At 41.9% G+C, this 21,089-nt stretch overlaps 1 protein-coding gene across 1 annotated transcript in view; it reads right to left on the minus strand.

Annotated features, from left to right (window-relative positions):
• Nucleotides 1–732: 732 nt before the first annotated feature.
• The window catches only part of LOC126109680 (tubulin alpha-3 chain-like), a 243,877-nt gene continuing 223,520 nt past the window's right edge, over nt 733–21,089 (minus strand). The window contains exons 8-10 of the mRNA XM_049914731.1: nt 19,714–19,863; nt 13,260–13,449; nt 733–1,229 (exon numbers count right to left, since the gene is read on the minus strand). Of these exons, the coding sequence (XP_049770688.1) occupies nt 1,123–1,229; nt 13,260–13,449; nt 19,714–19,863 (447 nt within the window). The 3' untranslated portion in view covers nt 733–1,122. The remainder of the gene's footprint in view (nt 1,230–13,259; nt 13,450–19,713; nt 19,864–21,089) is intronic.

Consider the following 21,089-nt stretch of genomic DNA (forward strand, 5'->3'; position numbering starts at 1 on the left):
GAAGTGTGAATGGGAATATGTATTGGAGAGGAATACGTACTAGGGTGATGCAGTGGTTAAGCACAGTTCCCTAGTAAGTGTTATGTGTCAGGAACATGTTTAGTATGACTGAGGAAGCAACATCCTCATATTCTCCAGGTCTCATTTAGCTGGTATTGTTCCCAACTGAGCTGTTTATTCAGAGTTAAAGCAAGCAAGCAGAAATCAAACAAATGTTTACTTAAAAAAACAAAGATGATGTGACTTACCAAACGAAAGCTTGATAGATACAACACGTACACACAAAATTCAAGCTTTCGCAACCAACGGTTGCTTCATCAGGAAAGAGGGAAGGAGAGGGAAAGACGAAAGGATGTGGGTTTTAAGGGAGAGGGTAAGGAGTCATTCCAATCCCAGGAGCAGAAAGACTTACCTTAGGGGCAAAAAAAGGACAGGTATACACTCGCATACACACACATATCCATCTGCACATACACAGACACAAGCAGACATTTGTAAAGGCAAAGGCAAAACTCTTATGCATATAATGTTTAATTCATGTAGATCTGGACTTGCCCAACATCTGATGCACAAGTTGCTTATGTCGATGAGAGGACCAATAAAATACAACAGGATGTTATACACACAGACAGGTGGAAAATATTTTATTGCTTTACAAAACCACTGCATGAAGAAGTCATACACAGAAAATACTTTATATAATAGTTATATATTTTGTATAACACAGGTAATAACTTTTTAAGACAAGGTACAAATATTTTATATATTTAAATGTGATAGGTCTTATTATTTACTGATTTAAAATGGTTAATATTGGCTTATTGAAGATTTGAATCTGCTTTATGTAGGCAGTAAAGGGAAAATGTCTCAAATTCTAAAGAATGCACCAAACACCCCATCATACTGATAGAATGGTAAATATAAAGAATGTTCTGTCATTTCACATCTCACAGACATGTTACATCACTTTTTCTTCATTAATTATGTCCACAGCACTGACATGGTGCATGACTCGTGTGACAGTTTTAATGCTTTTGATGACAGAATGTCGATATCTTTGCACACCATTTTTGAAAAGATTGCAGTATTCAGATAATCATATTGGTAGTAAACTGTGTTGAGTCAGTATTCGTCTTTGTCTTCATCTGTTTCTGATGCAGCATCCTCCTGCACTTCCTGGTAATCTAACTCCAGTGCTGCCAGGTCTTCACGGGCTTCAGAGAATTCACCTGTAAGTTGAGAGAGAAGAGTAATTTATTCTGATGCAGCAAAAGGGCTTCATCCAGTTATTGTGTTCTAAAGATCCTGTTATGAAGCAGAATGTTCAGGTATGTTTAAGAAATTAAATTAATAATTGAGGAGTTGACATGGGACACCATGTAATTTTAAGAACTAGGTTTTAGAGGAGAAGAAAAAAGAAACATTTGTGGACTTGGGAAAAAGAGTTTCTGTTGTATGAATTTGTCGTGAAAACATATGAAAGTCATGTGAAACATTCTCATGTGGAACATACACTTGAATTTTGTCCAGCATCATCAATATGCAACTTGAGATTTTAGTTGGATAACTGCCTACTATAAACTGCATTAGAATGTATCAGCTTGGGTGTGATCATCACTTTCTGCCTATTGGTATGAGGTATTCTGATGATACTTCATGGCATTCAAGATTTGTTGTTGTCATATTGAAGGGTTTCTTTGGCTTTCTCTGTTTTTCACAGATGCAGTTCTTTTATACCCACACATCTCAGCTTCCCTGGTTCTACACTTGGTTACCATTAAGTCATAAACCATGCAGGTGTTTGAACAGAGATGGTGAACTGGAGACTTCACTGTTTTCTGAGGACCTGATGTAGAACCACTGTTCAGTGTTTCTTGTAGAATCAATTGTCCAAGATGCACAGTACACCCTATAGTTGTTTAAATCTGCATTCAAGAATAACTCACTTTGTTGTAACTGCAACCGGGACAGTCGTGGGGTAGCAATGGCAGAAAGCACAATGGGACCTGAGGAGAGGCCCATGAACAACAACATAGCGGGAGAGGACAGACACGACCAACAAAGAACAGAATGAATACAACAAGATCGAACAATGGAGTCACAAGGAAACAAACATGTCCACTCGTACACAGAACAAGGAAGTAAGCTGTCTAATGCGAGGCGAGGTGTCAAGCGACGTATGCAAGATTAGACTGGCTGGCTGAGCAAGAGGCAGGCGCTTAAGTACAGTATCGTGGGCGCCGCTATTGGCCGCGGGAACCGCGTGCTGCACTGTGGTGCCCTCACACTTAAAGCGGGCCATGAGGTGCGTGCCGCCACAGCTTACGGTGCGATGGTGCAGAGACCTCTATGGGTCTTCGATGTCCATGATGTCTGGCGTGGATTCAAATTCCGTGGCGTGCGGTACCAGATCCCTCCCCCCTGAAACTTGGGCCTAGGGGCGGAAATGTCCCAGACGGTGCTGAGTTGGGCAGCAGTGGGATGAGGAACTGGGCATATCAACCGCAATTGGCAGGGAGGAAGGGACGTCCAAGGTATCCATGACAGCCAATCCAGAGTCCAGGGCGGGGGAGGGAGCCGCCGATCCACCTGGAGGCAGAGAGGGCCAGTGGCAGGCCACTGGGTAGACGGCAACCAGGGTCTGGGGCAGTGACTTGAGGACCATGTCCATACCTGAAGGAGGTAGGGAAAGAAGCGGTGGTGTGAGTCCTGTGGCAGCACGAGGATGGAGCTGAATATGATGGTGGTGCTCCAATCCTTTCGACGTCTGCACCGACGTCACACACCACCCATGGGCCGTGATGACCATGGCGGGTGTCCAACCCACCTTGCGCCCATACTCGAGGGCCCACACGGCCGTACCAGGAGCATTCCGCTGCGAGGGCTTTAAAAGTGCACACAAGCCTCTCCGCCTCACCATTGGACGAAGGGTGGAAAGGGGAGCTACGGATATGTTTGATACCGTTGGCCTGAGAGAAGTCATGGAAGGAGGATGCTACGAATTGGGGACCATTATCGGAGACCAACATGTGTGGCAGGACCTCAATGGTGAGAACCTGCGCCAGAGCCGTGAGTGTAGCCTCTGTGGTGGTGAATGCCATGTGGACAACATATGGGTATTTGGATTAGGCATCAACAATGAGTAACCGCATGGACCCAAAAAATGGGCTCGCAAAATTGATATGGATGTGATCCCAGGGCCAGCAAGGCACAGGCCAGGGTGCAAACGACTGAGGGGGACTTGTGTGGTGACACTCACAGATGGTGCACCCACAGACCAGGCGCTCAATATCGCCATATATGCTGGACCAATACACATGCCGGTGAGCCAAAACTTTCATACAGCACATACCCTAGTGCCCGCAGTGTAACAAACTGAGCACCAGAAGCTGCAATTCCAGAGCAATGACCACTTGGTGAGCGTGGCCAGCAGAAGGACATCATCGACCACAGAGAGCCTGTGGGACAGGTGGTGCCAGGGGCTGAAATCAGACTGCATCCGACGAGTAACATAGGACGGCCACCAGTGGACCACGTAGTTGAGAACCTGCCGCAAGACAGGGTCGTGGTGGGTAGCCGCAGCAACGTCAGCAGCCATAAGAAGAAGACTGTCCAGCACATTCCAGTGGGTGGAATCAATGTGAAAGCAGAGGACCTCCTGTTGATCAAAGGCAGGATCGGAGCCTGGGAGACGTGACAAAGCGTCCTCATTAGGATGGTGGGCGGTGGGCTTATACCGGATGGTGTAAGCATAATTACATAAAAACAAGCACTGGAGGTGTACAGCCGTCTGCTTGGGAAGGTAAGAGTGGAGTCCGAAAAGTGTAACCAAGGGTTTATGGTCCATGAGGAGGGTGAACTTTTTGCCAAAGAGATAGGGGTGAAATTTTTGGACGGCAAACACGATTGCCAGGACCTCCTTTCCAGTCTGGGAGTAGTTCCATTGTGCTGGGGTCAATGTCGTAGAGGCATAAGCGATGGGCTGTTCGGAGCCATCGGCATCCCTTTGCACGAGGACGGCCCCAATGGCGTATGCCGATGCATCAGCTGCCACAACCAAGGGGAAGTCCGGAGAGAAGGGAGTAAGGCAAGGGGCGGACTTCAGCATTGCCTTTAAATGGAGAAAAGCCCGGTCACAGGCAGGAGTCCAAACAAAAGGTACCCCTTTGCGATGCAAGTGATTGAGGGGTTGAGCAATGGAGGCAGCCTGGGGCAAGAACTTTAAGTAATAAATAACCTTGCCCAAAAACACCTGCAGTTCAGATAAGTCCTTGGGACAAGGAAGGAAAAAAAACACTTGTCCAGCCGACAGCGTAGACCAGCAGACTGCAGAGCGTGAAATAAGGTGCTGAGGTTTTGCAAATGTTCCTGGCGGGAACACCCGGTGACCAAGATGTCATCCAGATAATTCACACATGCAGGGATAGGCTGTGTAAGCTGCTCCAGGAAACGCTGAAAAATGGTCAGTGCCCAAGAGACACCAAAGGGAAGGTGCTTGTACTTACACAATCCAAAAGGCGTGTTGATAACCATGAAGTTCTGAGATTCAGCATCCAAGGGCAACTGGTGGTATGCCTCAGCCAGGTCGACCTTGGAAAAATACTCTCCCCTGGCAAGCTTGGCAAGAAGGTCTTCCTGTTGAAGAATAGGGTAAGTGTCAATGAGGGACTGAGCATTGACTGTAGCGCCGAAGTCCCCACACAGCTGAAGGGACCCATTGGGTTTCCGTATGAGCACCAGTAGTGTCGCCCATGCACTGTAAGTTACAAATTCCAGCATGCCAGTGGCCTGGAGCCGATCAAGTTCCTGCTTGACTGCTGGCCGTAAGACCACTGGAAGGTGCCGGGCCCGGAAAAAGCGAGGCTGTGCATCCGGCCATAGGGTGACGTGCGCCTGAAAGACGGAAGCACATCCGAGATCTGGTGCAAACAACAATGCAAAAGCCAAGCACAGATCGTCCAAGTCCTGAAAGGGAACAGCCATGAAAATGACCTTAACTTCATTGGAAATTGAAAAGCCAAACTGTTGAAATGCATTCAGGCCAAAAATATTTGAAGCTGACAGATGGTCGACTACAAAGAGGGTAAGGAGCTGGGGAACATGCTTGTACATCGCCTGGACGATGAACTGCCCACAAAGGGGAATGGAACCGTCTCTGTAGGCGACTAAACGGCGAGAGGGAGGCAAAAACGCAGGAGAGCCCAGCCGAGTATATGTCGCCATATTAATCAGGGAGTTGGTGGCCCCAGTGTTGACCTAAAACTGACATCCTCTGTGAAAATGCAGAGCGTGAGGATGAGCTACCATGCTGATGGGTCATCCTGTGGGACTACTGATTGCAGAGCATGGACTCTATCTTAAGGCCCAGGAGGGGCAGGACTGGATCGAGTCGGGCGACTACAACAAACTGATCAGATGTGGCCCTCCTTGTTACAAAGCATGCACGTTTTCCAGCAGTGGGGACAATCAGCCCATGAATGGGTGTAAAGCGCTGTGGGCAAGATGGAAGTGGGCCACGTGACTGGCGACGAGGGGCTACCGAAAGTGCTGACGCCATATAGACGACCGGACAACGAGGATTCCCAACGGCGCTGGCCTCTGTTGGCTGGGCCACATCAACGTCGCGAGGGCAGAACCTGCCATGACGCCACGATCAATGGCACCTGCGGGCACACCATAACATGCTTATTAGCCGCTTGAGCAATTTCAAAGGAGTGGGCAATGCGGAGAATCTCTTCCAAGGAGGGGTTGTGGAGTTTCAGCGCTGCAGTACGAATCTCAAGGTTGGGAGCCAGCTGAACCACCACATCCCGGATCAGGTAGTCCACATACAAAGACTTACACTGCTGATTGGTGCATTTAATATCGCATCGACGTCTGAGACCCTGCAAGTCCGTGACCCAGGAACGATACGATTGACCAGGCTGTTTATGGTACTGGTGGAACTCCAGCTGAAAGGCGACTACATGGTAGCGTTGGGAATAATAGTTTGTCAGCAAAAGGCAGATCTCCTGGAAAGAGAGAGCCACAGGATTGGACAATGGTGCCAACTTGTGGAGAAGAAAGAACGTGTCCAGAGAGGCCCAAGACAAAGACAACAACCGCTGCAAGGAGTCGTCCGTGCTTGAAAAGCTGTGAAATGTTGTTTCAGCCAATGTAAGTAGGTTTCCCCATCCTCTTTAGCATCAGTAAAGGGTTGAAACAACGGCGGACATGGGAAAGCATCGAACACCTGAGGACTCTGAAGCTGTTGCGGTAACACGTCCCGGGCATCAACTTCGTCCGTTAGCAACTGCAGCGACTTTTGTAAGATGTCTAACTGGAGCTGCTGCTGCTGCATGAGCTGCTGCTCTTGCTCCAGCAGACAGACCAACTTTGCCTCCATACCAACAATGACCATCGTTTACCTTGTCACCAAAATGTTGTAACTGTGACCGGGACGGTCGTGGGGTAGCAATGATGGAAAGTGCAGCGGGACCTGCAGAGAAGTAGATGTTTACATTTGAAGTTTTGGGTTACTTAGTGGAATTTTAGTTTTTCTTTTTTAATTTGGACTTAAGAATAACTTAGTTGACAAGCATCAAGAATAGTTACTTTTTTGTTATGTAGAGAAACAGCAGATATGACTTCTAATTAACCCTTAACTGATGAGGTGAGGTCTCTCAGACAGCGTGAGAATTTTTTAACTCCCTCTCTGAGGTAACTTCTAGCAGAGTGCTCCTATATGATCCTATACTTCACATACCCTCCTCAAATTGCCAGCTATATAGTGTTTTATTGTCAGTTGCATTATTGCCTTGTTCTGACACATATTGTTGATGCAAGCTGGGGTCTCCTAGAGGGCACCTTGTGAACTACATACCTGTTCTCTTAGTATAGCAGAAAATCTGTTTGCAGGAATGCATCAATTTTAACAAGCCCAAGTCGATTCCATATTCTGCTAACAGTCATTGGATCTCGACCAATGCGAGCAGCAATGTCGCGATACGGTAAACTGCAATCAGGATAGGCTACAATCCAACCTTTATCAAAGTTGGAAACATGATAGTACACATTTCTCCTCCTTACACAAGGCATCACAACAATGTTTCACCAGGCAACGCTGGTCAACTGCTGTTTGTGTATGAGAAACCAGTTGGAAACCTTCCTCATGTCGCCACTGGTGCCAACCTTGTGTGAATGCTCTGAAAAGCTAATCATTTGCATATTACAGCATCTTCTTCCTGTTGGTTAAATTTCATGTCTGTAGCACATCATCTTCATGGTGTAGCAATTTTAATGGCCAGTAGTGTAGAAAAATACTGTTATGTATTTGGGCCACTTTGATTTCTAGTGCAGCATTCAGTAAAATTTACTTGACCTGCTGTAATAATGTGTAACTTGTTTTTGAAGTCCCCCATACTTTATTTCCCTGAGTTTCATTGCTTCAGAAGATAACGCTGTAAGACAACAAAGGGTGGAAGTATGTAAAATAAGTCCACATCCTGGCCATCAAGTTAATGCAGTGACAGATTCTTGTAAGTACGAAACATAGCGAACTGAGCTTTATGATTAGTTTATAATTTTGTTGATTGTATATTAACATATTATCCAACAGTAAAGCAAGGAGTTTCACACATAGTGTTTCATTTAGTGTAGTACCATTAATATATATTTCTGGTAGGATCAAGTCATTTTTTGTAAGAATGAAACTGTTTGTTGTGAATTAAAAAGAAATACTCGAAAAAATGTTGTAAGCTGCTGCTCATATGGTTGAATTTGGATGTGATTTGTAGCAGACGCATCAATAATCATCATAGCTTCTGAATGGGCTGCCTCAGTTCATCTAGCAAAGAGACAAGAGAAATGTTTTTTTTTCTTTTTTTTTTTTTTTTGGTAACAGCCAGTAATCATAATGACCCACAAACCCCCAAATAAAGGATAAATGCACAAACTAAAATCTGTGTGATTTTATTTCTTTTAGAGAACATGCTTGGCATACATTCCCTTATAAAACATGGAATGTAGCAAAATGGTGTGAATTGACAAAAAAAAACTTTGATTCTGATCATATTGAAGTACCCGATACTATCTCGCAACATTTATGTGAAGTAGTACAAACAGATAAGCATGCATTGTAATACTATAAATTCAATTTACTGATGTGCTTAGAATACCTAGATCATAGTTATCATCAAATGTAATAAAAAAAAAATGTGATGAAATATAGCGGAGGTGCTGAGATGTAGATAGCCACAACAAAAAGACTGTCAGCAAGTAAACTTTTGGCCAAAAATGTCCTTCATCAAAAATAGACAACATATGTACAACACTCATGCAAACACGACTCACACACACATGACCGCAGTCTCTGGCTGCTGAGGCCAGACTGCAAGCAGCAGCATATGATGGGAGAAGCAACTGGGTAGTGGGCGTAAGGAGGTGGCTGGGGCGGAGAGCGGGAGGGATGGCAGGGAGGTCGCTGGGGGGGGGGGGGGGAGGGGAGGTGTTGGGGAGGGGAGGGATAGAATGGTAGAGGTGGGGGGGGGAGGTAAAATGCTGCTAGTGGGAACATACAGGGGAGAGGTGGACAGAGGGGAGGGCAGCTGGGGGCTGTTGGTAGGTTAGACAGAGGGCAGGAGTAAGGGGGGCAGGGGCAGAAGAGGAGAGAATTGGCGAAAAGAGGGCTGATTAGTACTGGAATGGGAACAGGAAAGGGGCTAGGCGGGTAATGACAATGACTAACGCAGATTGAGGCCAGGAGGGTTATGGCAACATAGAAGAAATTTGCAGGGAGAGTTCCCACCTGTGTAGTTCGAAAAAGGTGGTGTTATTGGGAAGCACCCAGATGGCGCAGGCTGTGAAGCAGTCATTGAAATGAAGAATGTTGTGTTGGACAGCACGCTCAGCAACTGGGTGGTCAAGCTGTTTCTTGGACACAGTTTGTCGGTAGCCATTCATGCGGACAAACATCTTGTTGGTAATCATGCTCACATAGAATACAGCACAATGGTTGCAGCTTAGTTTGTAGATCACATGACTGGTTTCACAGGCAGCCTTACTTTTGATGGGATAGGTGGTGCTCGTGACTGGACTGGAGTAGGCGGTGGTGGGAGGATATATGGGACAGGTCTTGCATCTAGGTCCATAACAGCGATATGGGCCATGAGGCAAGGGATTGGGAGCAGGGGTTGAGTAGGGGTGGACGAGGATATTCTGTATAGGTTTGGTGGGTAGTGAAATCTATCTGTGGGAGGGGTGGGAAGGATAGTGGACGGGATATTCCTCATTTCAGGGCACAATGAGAGGTAGTTGAAACCCTGGCGCAGAATGTGATTCAGTTGCTCCAGTCCTGGGTGGTACTGGGTCATGAGGGGAATGCTCCTCTGTGGCTGGATGGTGGGACTTTGGCAGGTGGTGAATGACTGGAGAGATAGGGCATGGGAGATCTGTTTTTGTACAAGGTTGGGAGGGTAATTATGGTCTGTGAAGGCAAGTAGGAAAGTCAACCGAGTAATATGGATCACATGTAATACCTCAACCAATACTCAGAACAGAATAAAATATTTAGAGAAATTACTTTTCAGCTTGCCCTTGTATAAAGTAAACAAGCACTATTAATTTCTATTGAAAGAGAAAACAAGATTATAATGACCTTAAAATAAATAATGAGTCCACACATTGTGTGGATGCTCAAAATTTCTTGGAATACCTGTTGACTGTCAAAGTGGGAAGAGCATGTAAAAATGTTTAGTAATAGACCCTTTGCAACACGCTATACTCTCTGAATTCTGGCATCAACATGTGATATTTCAAGTATCAGATCAATATATTTTGTTTATATTTGTACTGTCATTACTTATGGTGCAACTTTTTGGGGAGAGAATAGGAAAAATACCTAAGTTATATTCAGACTGCATATTCATGATACTTGAAACGGCTACAGTTTGCATCTGGACAGAGAAATTGCCTTAAACCTTTTAAAATGCTGGGAATCTTAAATGTCTTGTGTGAATATATTTTTCTGAGTGTTGTGTATGTAAAAAAATATTGAGTGCTATGTCAAAAATTGTTTCATACATTATCATGATACTTGAAACGGCTACAGTTTGCATCTGGACAGAGAAATTAAAGTTACAACATTGCAGACTTTATGGTAAAGTGTCATCAAATTATACAATAAATTACCACAACACATAAAAGATACATATTGACTGCTTTTTCAAACCAAAACTAAAAAAACTATTTACAACACAAAAGCTTTTATACGGTTATGAAATATCTGCAATAAAAAGGTTACTTAATATAAGAATTTCTCTATTATAATATATGTAGAAATAATAATTATATAAGAATAAAAAACTAATATAATTATAGAGTAAAATTACAGTCAATTATTGTGTAAGAAGTCCATTATCAGCTGTTAATCTGTCTATGTTTCGAATGACAGAATCATGCACATTATAGCTGTTTCAAGTTTCATGATAATGTCTGAAACAATTTTTGACGTAGTACTCAACCATCTGATGGATTAATAATGAAATCAATCAAGCATTTCTCGAATGATGAAGAGGTGATTTTTGAGGTGGAACATATCCTGAGCAGTCAAAACCCAGATTTCTACAGCCCAAGACCTGCAGCAAGCTGCATTTGTAAGGTGGTTGTGTAGAGGAGGGCTGACACCATCGAGAGTCATGAGGAACCCATTGAGTGTGAGGTCACAAAGGCCAATGATGTTTACTGCATTCAATGCCCCACATATTGTCTATCATGCAATGACAATATTGGCTGCTGATGGCAGTGGTGGGCAGAACTGGAGGTATCCAACAGAGAAGTCAGTCAAATGCGTGGTGTCATATACACTCAACTGTGCAGATGATGTACATGAGGGGCACAATGATGACAACAGTCGCTTAACAAGCGAAAGTGATACTGAAACAGGTGCCGATCAATGCAGTTCATCATCATTGTTGGACAGAGAGCCACAAATCCCATCTTCATTGAAGTGTAGTAAAGGACAATCTTCCTCAAAGTAGTGGGTACTAAACATATTTACAGACATGGAAGACCATCCAGATCACAGATTTTTTTTAAAGGGGAAACAACAATTACAAATAGATTTCAAATAAGTCGACAGCAATAAGAATGTGTAGTGCATAAGAAAAACTATGAATATTCAAGGAAGGTCATAGTCCACTTTTTACAAAATCTGGTATTTGCACATTTCAAGGATGCTCAATACAATTTATAGGATATACATGATAGTGCCATACTACATTATACACATTAAATCGCACATTACATATATTACAGTGATTCTGAGGGAAACAGTGGGTTGTTGCATAACTTCAAATAGTGCTACAGAAATGGAAGAGGTAAGATAATGAAACATCAACTTAAAAATGCACAGAAAACTGTGAAATCGGCCTGAAAATTTGTAGATGAGATAAACACATTTATTCGGTTGTTCAGTAAGGAATTTGTTTTCAACTTCAACAAATCAGGATTTGAAGAGGAAATGCATCTGAAAGGAACCTCAAAATTAAAGTTACCAAGAGGCTTGTATCATGATCCAGTGTCATCAATGCCTTAACACATTCACATACAATTATGTTGAAGGTTAACCTGGATTATACATTGGCTGGAAACTTATTTATTGTGATGCAAATTTGAAGGTGCTCTGTCGCCTATGATTATCATGTGAATGATCTTTCAAGGGCGGTAGGGAATATTTACTTCACAACAAGAACGAGTGGGTAAATGGACTTAAGAGAAATACAACTATGGCATGAGCACTGCTTGTGGCCAATAGCTGTTCAAAATAACTTGCTATTGCTTGAGTCCTGATCTGAGTACAAAAATCATATTTCCTTAGAGCAAACTGCAATTCATACCACCTGCAACCACTGGACAAATTCATCCTGTGGATGTTTGTTTTTCCCTGACTGAAAAACATATTATTGCACTATCTGTAGCTACATCTTAAAGGCTAGCCAATTCCACAATTCTCTCCATGACAGACTGTTTAACATTTGGTTGCATTCCATCACAGTCCATCAGTCCTCATTACCATGTTACACCAATATTATTCTATATGCATTCTTTAAAAGTGGATACCTAGCTGAATGTCCTGTATGATTTGTAGCTCCCAAGCAACTGGCATTCAATCTTGATGGTGTGAAACTTTGTGATCACTATGGAGCATCATTTTTCATTTAGTGTTCGCATTGCAAGATGGTGATTTGTTTTAAACATTTCTTGAATGTTGTTGATGTTGATTTTGTGAAGTGTAATATATAAACTTATATAAACTGCACATAAATTTGATCTCTGCACCTCCTAGACACTCATTTTCTGTTGCTTTCCTGATGCACATAGTGAGTCATTAGCAGCTAATATTTTCCCATCGTAGCTATTAACATAACACTTTCAAATGAGTCTTACTAATGATTGACCTTGTGATCTTGCAATCAAGGGGTTCTTCATCAGACCTGAGTCTGGCCTTATTGGCCAGAGGCAGTGGTCACATGTGTGTGAGTATGTGTATTAAAAGATTTTTGAAGCAAAATATAAAAATAAAATATGTGTGCTACTGATTGAGCCACCTTGCTCAGTAGTTTTCATTTGGTGCCAATACCATTTTGGTGTATAGTATCGTCAGCAAGTAGTAGTGATAGTTGGAGGTCAGACAAGTGCAACAAGATGTGCCATATTGTCACTTTTATTTCTCAAGGATTATGTAATTGCAGTGCAGAAAATAAAAGGTATGTTACTGAAAATTGGTGAATGAAAGCTTTTTTATTGAGAAAATTATCACCAAAGCTTTTGATATGTGGACTAAGGACAAAGGAAATGAAGGAGAAGCAAGAAGGAATAATATTTATTTCAACATGTAATTAATATAACTACTAAATTGTTGTAGGTGTGCTTCTCATTTGCATATATTTCTTATATCATATGCATAAAATTCAATGAAGTTTGAAATAATGCTCTGTTTTACAATTTGCAGTACTGAAAATTTAGAGGTTGCAGAAGTTACTGTCTGACTGCCTGCCCACCAAGTTCTCTCCTCATAGCAGATGGCATTTGATTCCTCCACTCCCCACAGCTTGTAGTGAAAGTTCATTATTAATACAGTGCTAAGCCTAGTTTTCTACAATATCTTTCTCTCATTTAATGTATACCTTGACTCATTTCATATTCTTGAAATTTCTCCTTCTTGGTGGGATCTACAGTACATGGTGAAATAATGAATGAATTAAACAAATATAGGTGCTCACCTTCTTCCATTCCTTCACCAACAAACCAGTGCATGAACGCTCTTTTTGCAAACATGAGATCAAATTTCTGGTCAAGCCTCATCCATGCCTCCACTATAGCTGTCGTATTGCACAAGCAGCACACAGCTCTCTCCACCTTAGCCAGGTCACCGCCAGGAACCACTGTGGGAGGCTGGTAGTTGATACCGACCTGTGGGCAGAGGAGAACACACAGTAGCTACCAAAAGCACACAGTACAAAACACGGCACCGCAAATCCACATGCGTGTCACAAGCCTTGAGCCTAGTGTGTGTGAAGAAAAAACTGTCAGTAAGTGTTAAAAGACTCAGAGAGTGTAGAGCACAAAACAGTATCTTCAGCATGGGGAACAACATCAGTACAGGTGTTCCTCAGGGATTCATATTGGCTCTTGTCTTGTTATATGTAAATGATCTGCCAGTGCACCAATTTACACAAGAAGTAGAACTTGTTCTTTTTGCTAATGATATGACTGTTATAATCAAGCCTACTGGAATAACTTCAGCACTGGAAGATGTAAGTAAAATTTTCTTTAAAATTAGTAACTTATTTTCTGAAAGTCAATCAATGAACTTAGAAGAACACAGTTTGTCCAATCCTGTATTGCACAATGCCTGACTGCATCATTAGAAGAAAAACATGAAGGTTAATCAATAAATGAAAGAAAATATTCTAAAATCTTTTGTGTACTTGTTACTATGAACCTGAACTGATAGGGGAAGTGTGTGGCATCCCAACACTGTGTCTGTTGACAGTCTGCTCCCTGCACTCTCCACTAGACAGCACTCTTCTCTCCCCCATCCCCATCCACACCTTGCTGTTCCTTCTTCCTCCTCGCTTCCATGTTAAGTGACAGCTGTATCCTGGTCAAAGCTGCTGGGGATAGTAGTCATATGTGCGTGAGGTTTGCTTGCTCATGTGAATGAATGTTTATGTGTTTCCTTTTTTTGGTGAAGGCTTTGGCAAAAAGTTAACGTGTAAGTATTTTTTTGTTGTGTCTGTCTGCAACTCATTGTGTCATCTTTACTGTGAATAGGGATCTATTTCTTCCTTATATTGTTGATATTCCAACCTGGGGTTTCCATTATTCCAATTGTTTTATACGTAATGTACAATTTTCTTATGTTTGTACATTCTCGGAACAATTTCTCGTAGTAATATATTTATAGCCCCAGTTGTAACATAAATGTAATTTGTCAACACTTGCCAAACACACTGCAACACAGAATAAATGACACATAGTTTATAAAAGTTACCAATGCTGTGAATTCTCCAGGAGTACAAAAGAAAACAATCAGAACAGTCAAAGTTTGAATTACTGTGGTGGGAACTACTTGTAGGAAATGCAGAATCTAGTCACTTAGCATAACAGTATTGCAGTCTACCAAAGTAGAACTTTATAGTGTTAGGCAAAATGTCACTCAGCACACATACTGAGCAGCCCCAGTCATAAGAGGAACAGTCCAAAGAATAGCCAGTGTCACACAGAATAATCAGGACTTGTCGAGCGTGGAGAGGAACATGTCAGCAACGGGACTGGGCCTGAAGGCAATTTGCCCTAAATTGGCCAGCTGATGGGAGCAAGTTACCTGCTGGCTGGAGATGCTGTGTCACTCCCCACTTGCAGTTACCCAGACAGACATAGGTGTACTGATGCGTATTGATAGTATGGCATCATCCATTGATGTATCTGGTGGAATTACAAGAAATAGAAACCACTACACATTCACTTAACCTTTCAACACTAACCAACACTCACACCACACCCACTAGTACATGATTTTAGGTCTATGACCACTCCTCTATTACATCTTCATATTTTCCTGCTGCCTGCCTGAAACACTGAGTCACCAGCCAGCCATGATTAGTGATCCATCAGCATTATGCACTTCTGTCTTGGTTGTCCATCTTTCCTGTAAAAAGCATTATGTTGTTACTAAGAGGTGTGGCAATAAAATAATGGGACTTTTCAGTCAAATGTGGAACTTCTGGTGTCTGTAGGAAAATCAGTGTGGCTATGGCCATCATTTGTGTAAGAGTTGTATGATTCACATGAACCTTGAAAAAACTACTACTGAAACGTATATTTGATTAAAAGAAGTATATGGTGAAGACTGTTTACCATGTACACAAGTTTTTTAATGGTTCAAGCATTTCCAAGATGGCCAAGAAGATGCTGACAAAGACTCATGCCTAGGTTGTCCTTTGACATAAAAAACAGACGAAAATATCAGAGAAGTAGCAATCTGATTCCGTCTCACTGTCAGCTAAGTATTCAATTGTTTATTGGAACTGTAGTAATTGACAAATTGCAAAAGGCAAATGTTATATAACCAATTTAACATGAGAATAGTGTGTGCAAATTTGGCGCCAAAAATTCTCATGATTGAACAAAAAGTAGTTTGTGAAAACATTTGTAGTGACACTTTGAATACCACTGAAAATGACCCTAATTACTTAGAAAGAGTGATAACATGTGACAAATCTTGGTTTTTCACCTATGTTCTAGAAACTATGTGTCAATCCATGCCTTAGGAGGTCCCAACTTCACCGAGAGTGAAAAAAGCTTGAATGAGAAAATCGAGATTCAAAGCAATGACTATAGTTTCTTTTTGATATTCATGGATTTGTGTGTATTCAGTGGGTTCCTGAAGATCAAACTATTAATAAATATTACTACCTTGAGGTTATTGATTGAGAAAATAAGAAAAAGGTGACCTGAACTGTACAAAAACAAACCATGCATTCTGCATCAAGACAAGGCACTGGCTCATGTCATAATGTCTGTAAGAAGTTTCTAGTGAAGTACAGCATCCCAGTGTTAGGCCAGCCACCTTATTTGCCTGACATGGCACCATGTGACTTATCTGTTACCCAGTGTCAAATCTATATTAAAAGGAACAAGATTTCAGTCCATTGAACCATTGAAAGAGAAAGTGGCACATGTTATCAAGGAGCTGACAGAGAAAGACATACGACACTGATTCCATCAATGGAAAATTTGCATGAAGCAACAGAGTGGAGTATACCTCTATTGAGGGTGACAATGTATGTTTTTGAAATAAAATGTTAATGTAAAAGAGGTGTTTTATTTTATCATTTCTTTTAATAAATGCCTACTTTTAGCTCTCCAGTGGCATGCTGAGCTCCCTACTAGAAACTCCTGAATCCAGTTATGAAGCTGATCCATTTTTAAGTAAAGTTGTACTTTTATGACTAGGCAGTGATGGAAAAAAGTGAAGCTTTGGGATTACATGGAGATGACACTGTGTCATCTTGCCATGATATTTCAGCTGGCAGCCAGCTGACGACCTTCAGGTGAGTCCTGGAGCTGGAGTTTACTTACTCTCTTGTTAAAACTACTTTATTTGATGTCTCATGTGGCACTAAAGCACTACCACAGGTAGCTGTCAGCTGCATCTGAGTTAATACTCAGACAACTGAATGATAAGTTAAAATGGAGTCAAGATCAGCTGGATAACAAGTTAAAATGGAACCAGTACAGAGATATACTAATCAAGAAGCCCGATTCAGTGTGAGTTGCCCTTAGCAGCATCTCCCATTGTTTTGTACTGCCAGGGATTTCTCATTGGTGGCAGGACACAGGGGGTGCACTTGTCCTCACAAGACCAATTAAGAAGCTAATTGACCAAATAGCAGCGGCTAGAATTCACAAAAACCGACAAAGTCTGGGAGATTGGTGTGCTGACACCACATCCTTCCTTCCCACATCTGATGATGCCATTGGTAGAGGATAATGTGGTGGTCAGTTGGTACTATTTGGTTGGGCCCTCTGGGGTCTGTGGAATGGAGTTTAGTAATTAAGTTTAGCTTTATCACCAATTTACTCAATTAAATTTAGGTGGAAACAGTGTGAACAGCATGAAGCTGAATAATGATAGTTCCCCAAATCCCATGCCACTTTCCTCGACATTGACCTCCATCTGCCCAGTGGCCAGCTTCCCACATCTATCCACACAAACCCACTAACAAGCAACAGTACCTCCATTTTGACAGCTGCCACCCATTCTATATCAAACAGTCCCTTCCCTACAGCTTAGGTCTTCGTGGCAAATGAATCTGCTCCAGTCCTGAATCCCTGAACCATTACACCAATAACCTGAAAACAGCTTTCACATCCCACAACTACCCTCCCAACCTGATACAGAAGTAAATAGCTAGAGCCACTTCCTCATCCCCTCAAACCCAGGACCTCCCACAGAAGAGCCCCAAAAGTGCCCCACTTCTGACAGGATACTTCCAATAATGATAGTTCATAATAGATAGAGTGTATAGATTAAGTTTCAGTGATTTTCTGGTCTTGGCAACTTAAAAGGCTCTCCTTCATTAAGGACATGTGGATGAATAGTTTGTCAATAGGAATGAACTGTTCTCTTCTTCAGTTACTTGAACCTCCCACAAATAGCATCTCCATCGTGCCACACTGCAGAGAAGTCTGCTCAGTACTATTCACTTAAAAAAACTATAAAATGATTGTCTTAATTATTTGCATAAATGTAATGTCATCTATAAGTCCTTTATTGTTATCAAGAAAGAGGGCTAAAATGTATAACTAAATAATCCTGATGATAATTGGATGGACTAATAATACAAGAACTGACAAGATTTTACAAAGAACCAGCAAATAAGTGAAAAGGGGAATAAACGGAAAACATTAAGGCATCAAGAAATAACTTACATGTTATTAGATAATGCTGTAGATGTTTAAAACTCCAGGGGAAGACAAATATAGGAATATATCCAACAAATAACAATGGATGCAAGAGCTACTCTGAGATCAAGAGGTCAGCGCAGGAGAAGAATTTATGATGGGGCACATCAAACCAAGGTACATACTCTGTCAGAAAAGGACTGCATCACCAAGAAGGAGTTGTGCAACATAAATGAAAGCTGGTAGACATACTTCTGCTTTGAAAGATCATGTCTATTCCAACTTCGTGCCAGTTGCATAAGACTGGTGCTAGTGGCACTACTATGAGTATGAATATCAGGTTAGCTTTAAATACATGCAGTACCTGCCATGAGTATTAGTTATCATTGAGATTGAATGTGGTGAGTTGACGTTAGTCAAGAATGCCTTTCATGTGACAAAGATACTATTATCAACACCTCACCGAGTTTGAAGGAGGTCATGTAATATGACTACAAGAAGCTGGAGCTACAAGAAGCTGGAGCTACAAGAAGCTGGAGCTACAAGAAGCTGAACTTTCCTTTTGCAATATTGCAGAAAGACTTGGCAGGAATGTAGTCACTGTATGTGGTTGCTGGCAATGGTGGTCACGAGAATCTATGGTAACGAGAAGATTCTGCTCCGGACGGCCAAACGGCACTATCAACAGGACAACCATAATGTATGGTGTGGGGCTCTGGTGCATCATTCTGCATCTGCATCAGCAATCTGAGCAGCAGATGGCAGCATAGTGACACAACAAACTGTTACAAATCAATTACTTCAACGACAGCTCTGACCGAGACACCTTGCAGCATGCTTTCCACTGATCACTGCGACTTAAGTGGTGTCAGGCAAGAGCGTATTGGAGGCAGGGTGGAGGACTGTTGTATTTTCTGATGAAAGCTACTTCTGCCTTGGTGCCACTGATACCTTTGTGCTGGTTGGAAGGAGGCCAGTTTAGGTCTGCAACCAAACTGTCTGTGTCCAAGAAACATTGGACGTACACCTGGGGCTATGATCTGGGGTGTGATTTTGCATGACAACAGGAGTACTCTTGTAGTTATCACACACACACTGACAGCAAATCTGTAAGAAAGTCTGGTGACAACATGATATGCTGCCATTCAAGAACAGCATTCCAGGGACTGTTTTCCAACAGGATAGCACTCATCCATATATTGTTGTAACCCAACTTGGTCCTTAGAGTACTAACATATTGCCTTGCCCTCTTGATCACTAAATCTGTCTCCAGATGAGCACATATGAGGCATCTTCGGACACCAACTAAAGTGTCATCCACAAACAGCATTAAGCATCCCTGTATAGGCAGATAAAGTGCAACAGGCATGGAACTCCACCCCACAAACTGACGTCTAGTACCTGTATAACACATTGAATTCAAAGTATGCATACTTGTGCTCAACATTGTGGTGATTACACCAGTTATTAATGTACCGGCATTTCTCTTTTGCAACTGCTAATCTTGTGCTTACATCAACTTGTGATGTTGCTATGTTAGTCAATTATACATATTACCTAGACAACTGTTTCCAGAAATTTCATTACTCTACATTAATTATATTTTGGTGTTATGACTTTTTTCTGTCAGTATATATCCCTCCTTCTTGTCAATGCATTCTACTTGTTCCACTCCTCGCTGATTCGTTGATACTGTGGGAAAATCTCATTTCTTATCTGAGCTCCTAATTTGCAACATTAATATATAGAAAGACAATAGCTTACCTTAAATCCAGTTGGACACCATTCTACAAACTGTATGGTCTTCTCTTTCTTAATTGCAGAGATGGCTGAATTGACATCCTTTGGCACAATGTCTCCCCGGTAGAGCATACAGACAGCCATGTATTTGCCTCTCCGTGGGTCACAGTTCACCTAGTGAGAGATCATTATCAGACAATGTTTAGGAAATTATGCATTTACAAAAATGAATTTTATTTTTTCTCATATTTGTTGGGAAAATTTGTGTTGGACAACTCCAGATTCGAGATTCATGTTCAGAACATCAGGCAACATGAAATAAACCACTAGAAACAAATACGCCAGAAATTTCCAGTGTAAATCACCATTTCACTGGAATACATGGATTTTGAAGACATAAATCATGTTAAACCTAACTTGCACTTTTCTCACATGACATACTGAAAGATTTGGATCAGATTAACCACATAGATGCAGTATTTCTTGAATTCCAAAAAACATTTCACTCAGTATCACAGCTACACTTAGTGTCAAAAATATAACCGAATGGGGTATCGAGTGAAATTTGTGGCTGGATTGAGGACTTTTTGATAGGGAGAACCCAGCGAGTTACCCTGGATAGTGATGCATTGTCAGATGTAGAAATAACTTTTGGTGTGCCCCAGGGAAGTGAGTTGGAAACCTTATTGCTCATATTGTATATTATTGACCTTGCAGCCAATATTCATAATAAAATCAGGCTTTTTACAGATGATGCAGTTGTGTGAAAAAAAGTTGTATTGTAGGATCCTCCCTTCCACATTTTACTTAATTCCAGTAAGTATTAAGTATCAATTACTCTAGGAATATCCCACAACTTCCTACATATCCTTCACATAGGAATGATGACAATAATATTAGAATGATAACTGTACACACAGAAGAATTCAAACAATCATCATTCCCAAGCTCCAAATGTGAATGGAACAGGAAGAAATCATAATAACTGCTAGAATGGGATATACCCTCTGCCATGCACCACATGGTGGTTTGGGGAGCACAGACATAGGTGTAGATGTAGAAGTCGATGTAGGCAGCCAGAAACTTTTGTGTCATACATGGGGATAATGTCACTGGATACAGCATGGCAAAAAAATGATTTTTCTCATTCCATTGACATTAGTGACTCACCACATTTGGGGTTTGATGATAACCATTTCAACACATTAATCCACAATGACCTATATCAGTGTACCCAAGAACTGGCAAACATGATGAAGTGTGATCATTGCACCATTGTGTGACGTTTGCATGCACTGGGGAAGATTAAAAGATCAGATGTATGGGTACTGAAAGATCTAAGCCAAAGTCACAAGAATTAGTGGGCATCCATGTGCGTACCTCTACTTGCTGACCACCAG

The sequence above is a fragment of the Schistocerca cancellata genome, chromosome 12, assembly GCF_023864275.1.
Source record: "Schistocerca cancellata isolate TAMUIC-IGC-003103 chromosome 12, iqSchCanc2.1, whole genome shotgun sequence".
Lineage (NCBI taxonomy): Eukaryota > Metazoa > Arthropoda > Insecta > Orthoptera > Acrididae > Schistocerca > Schistocerca cancellata.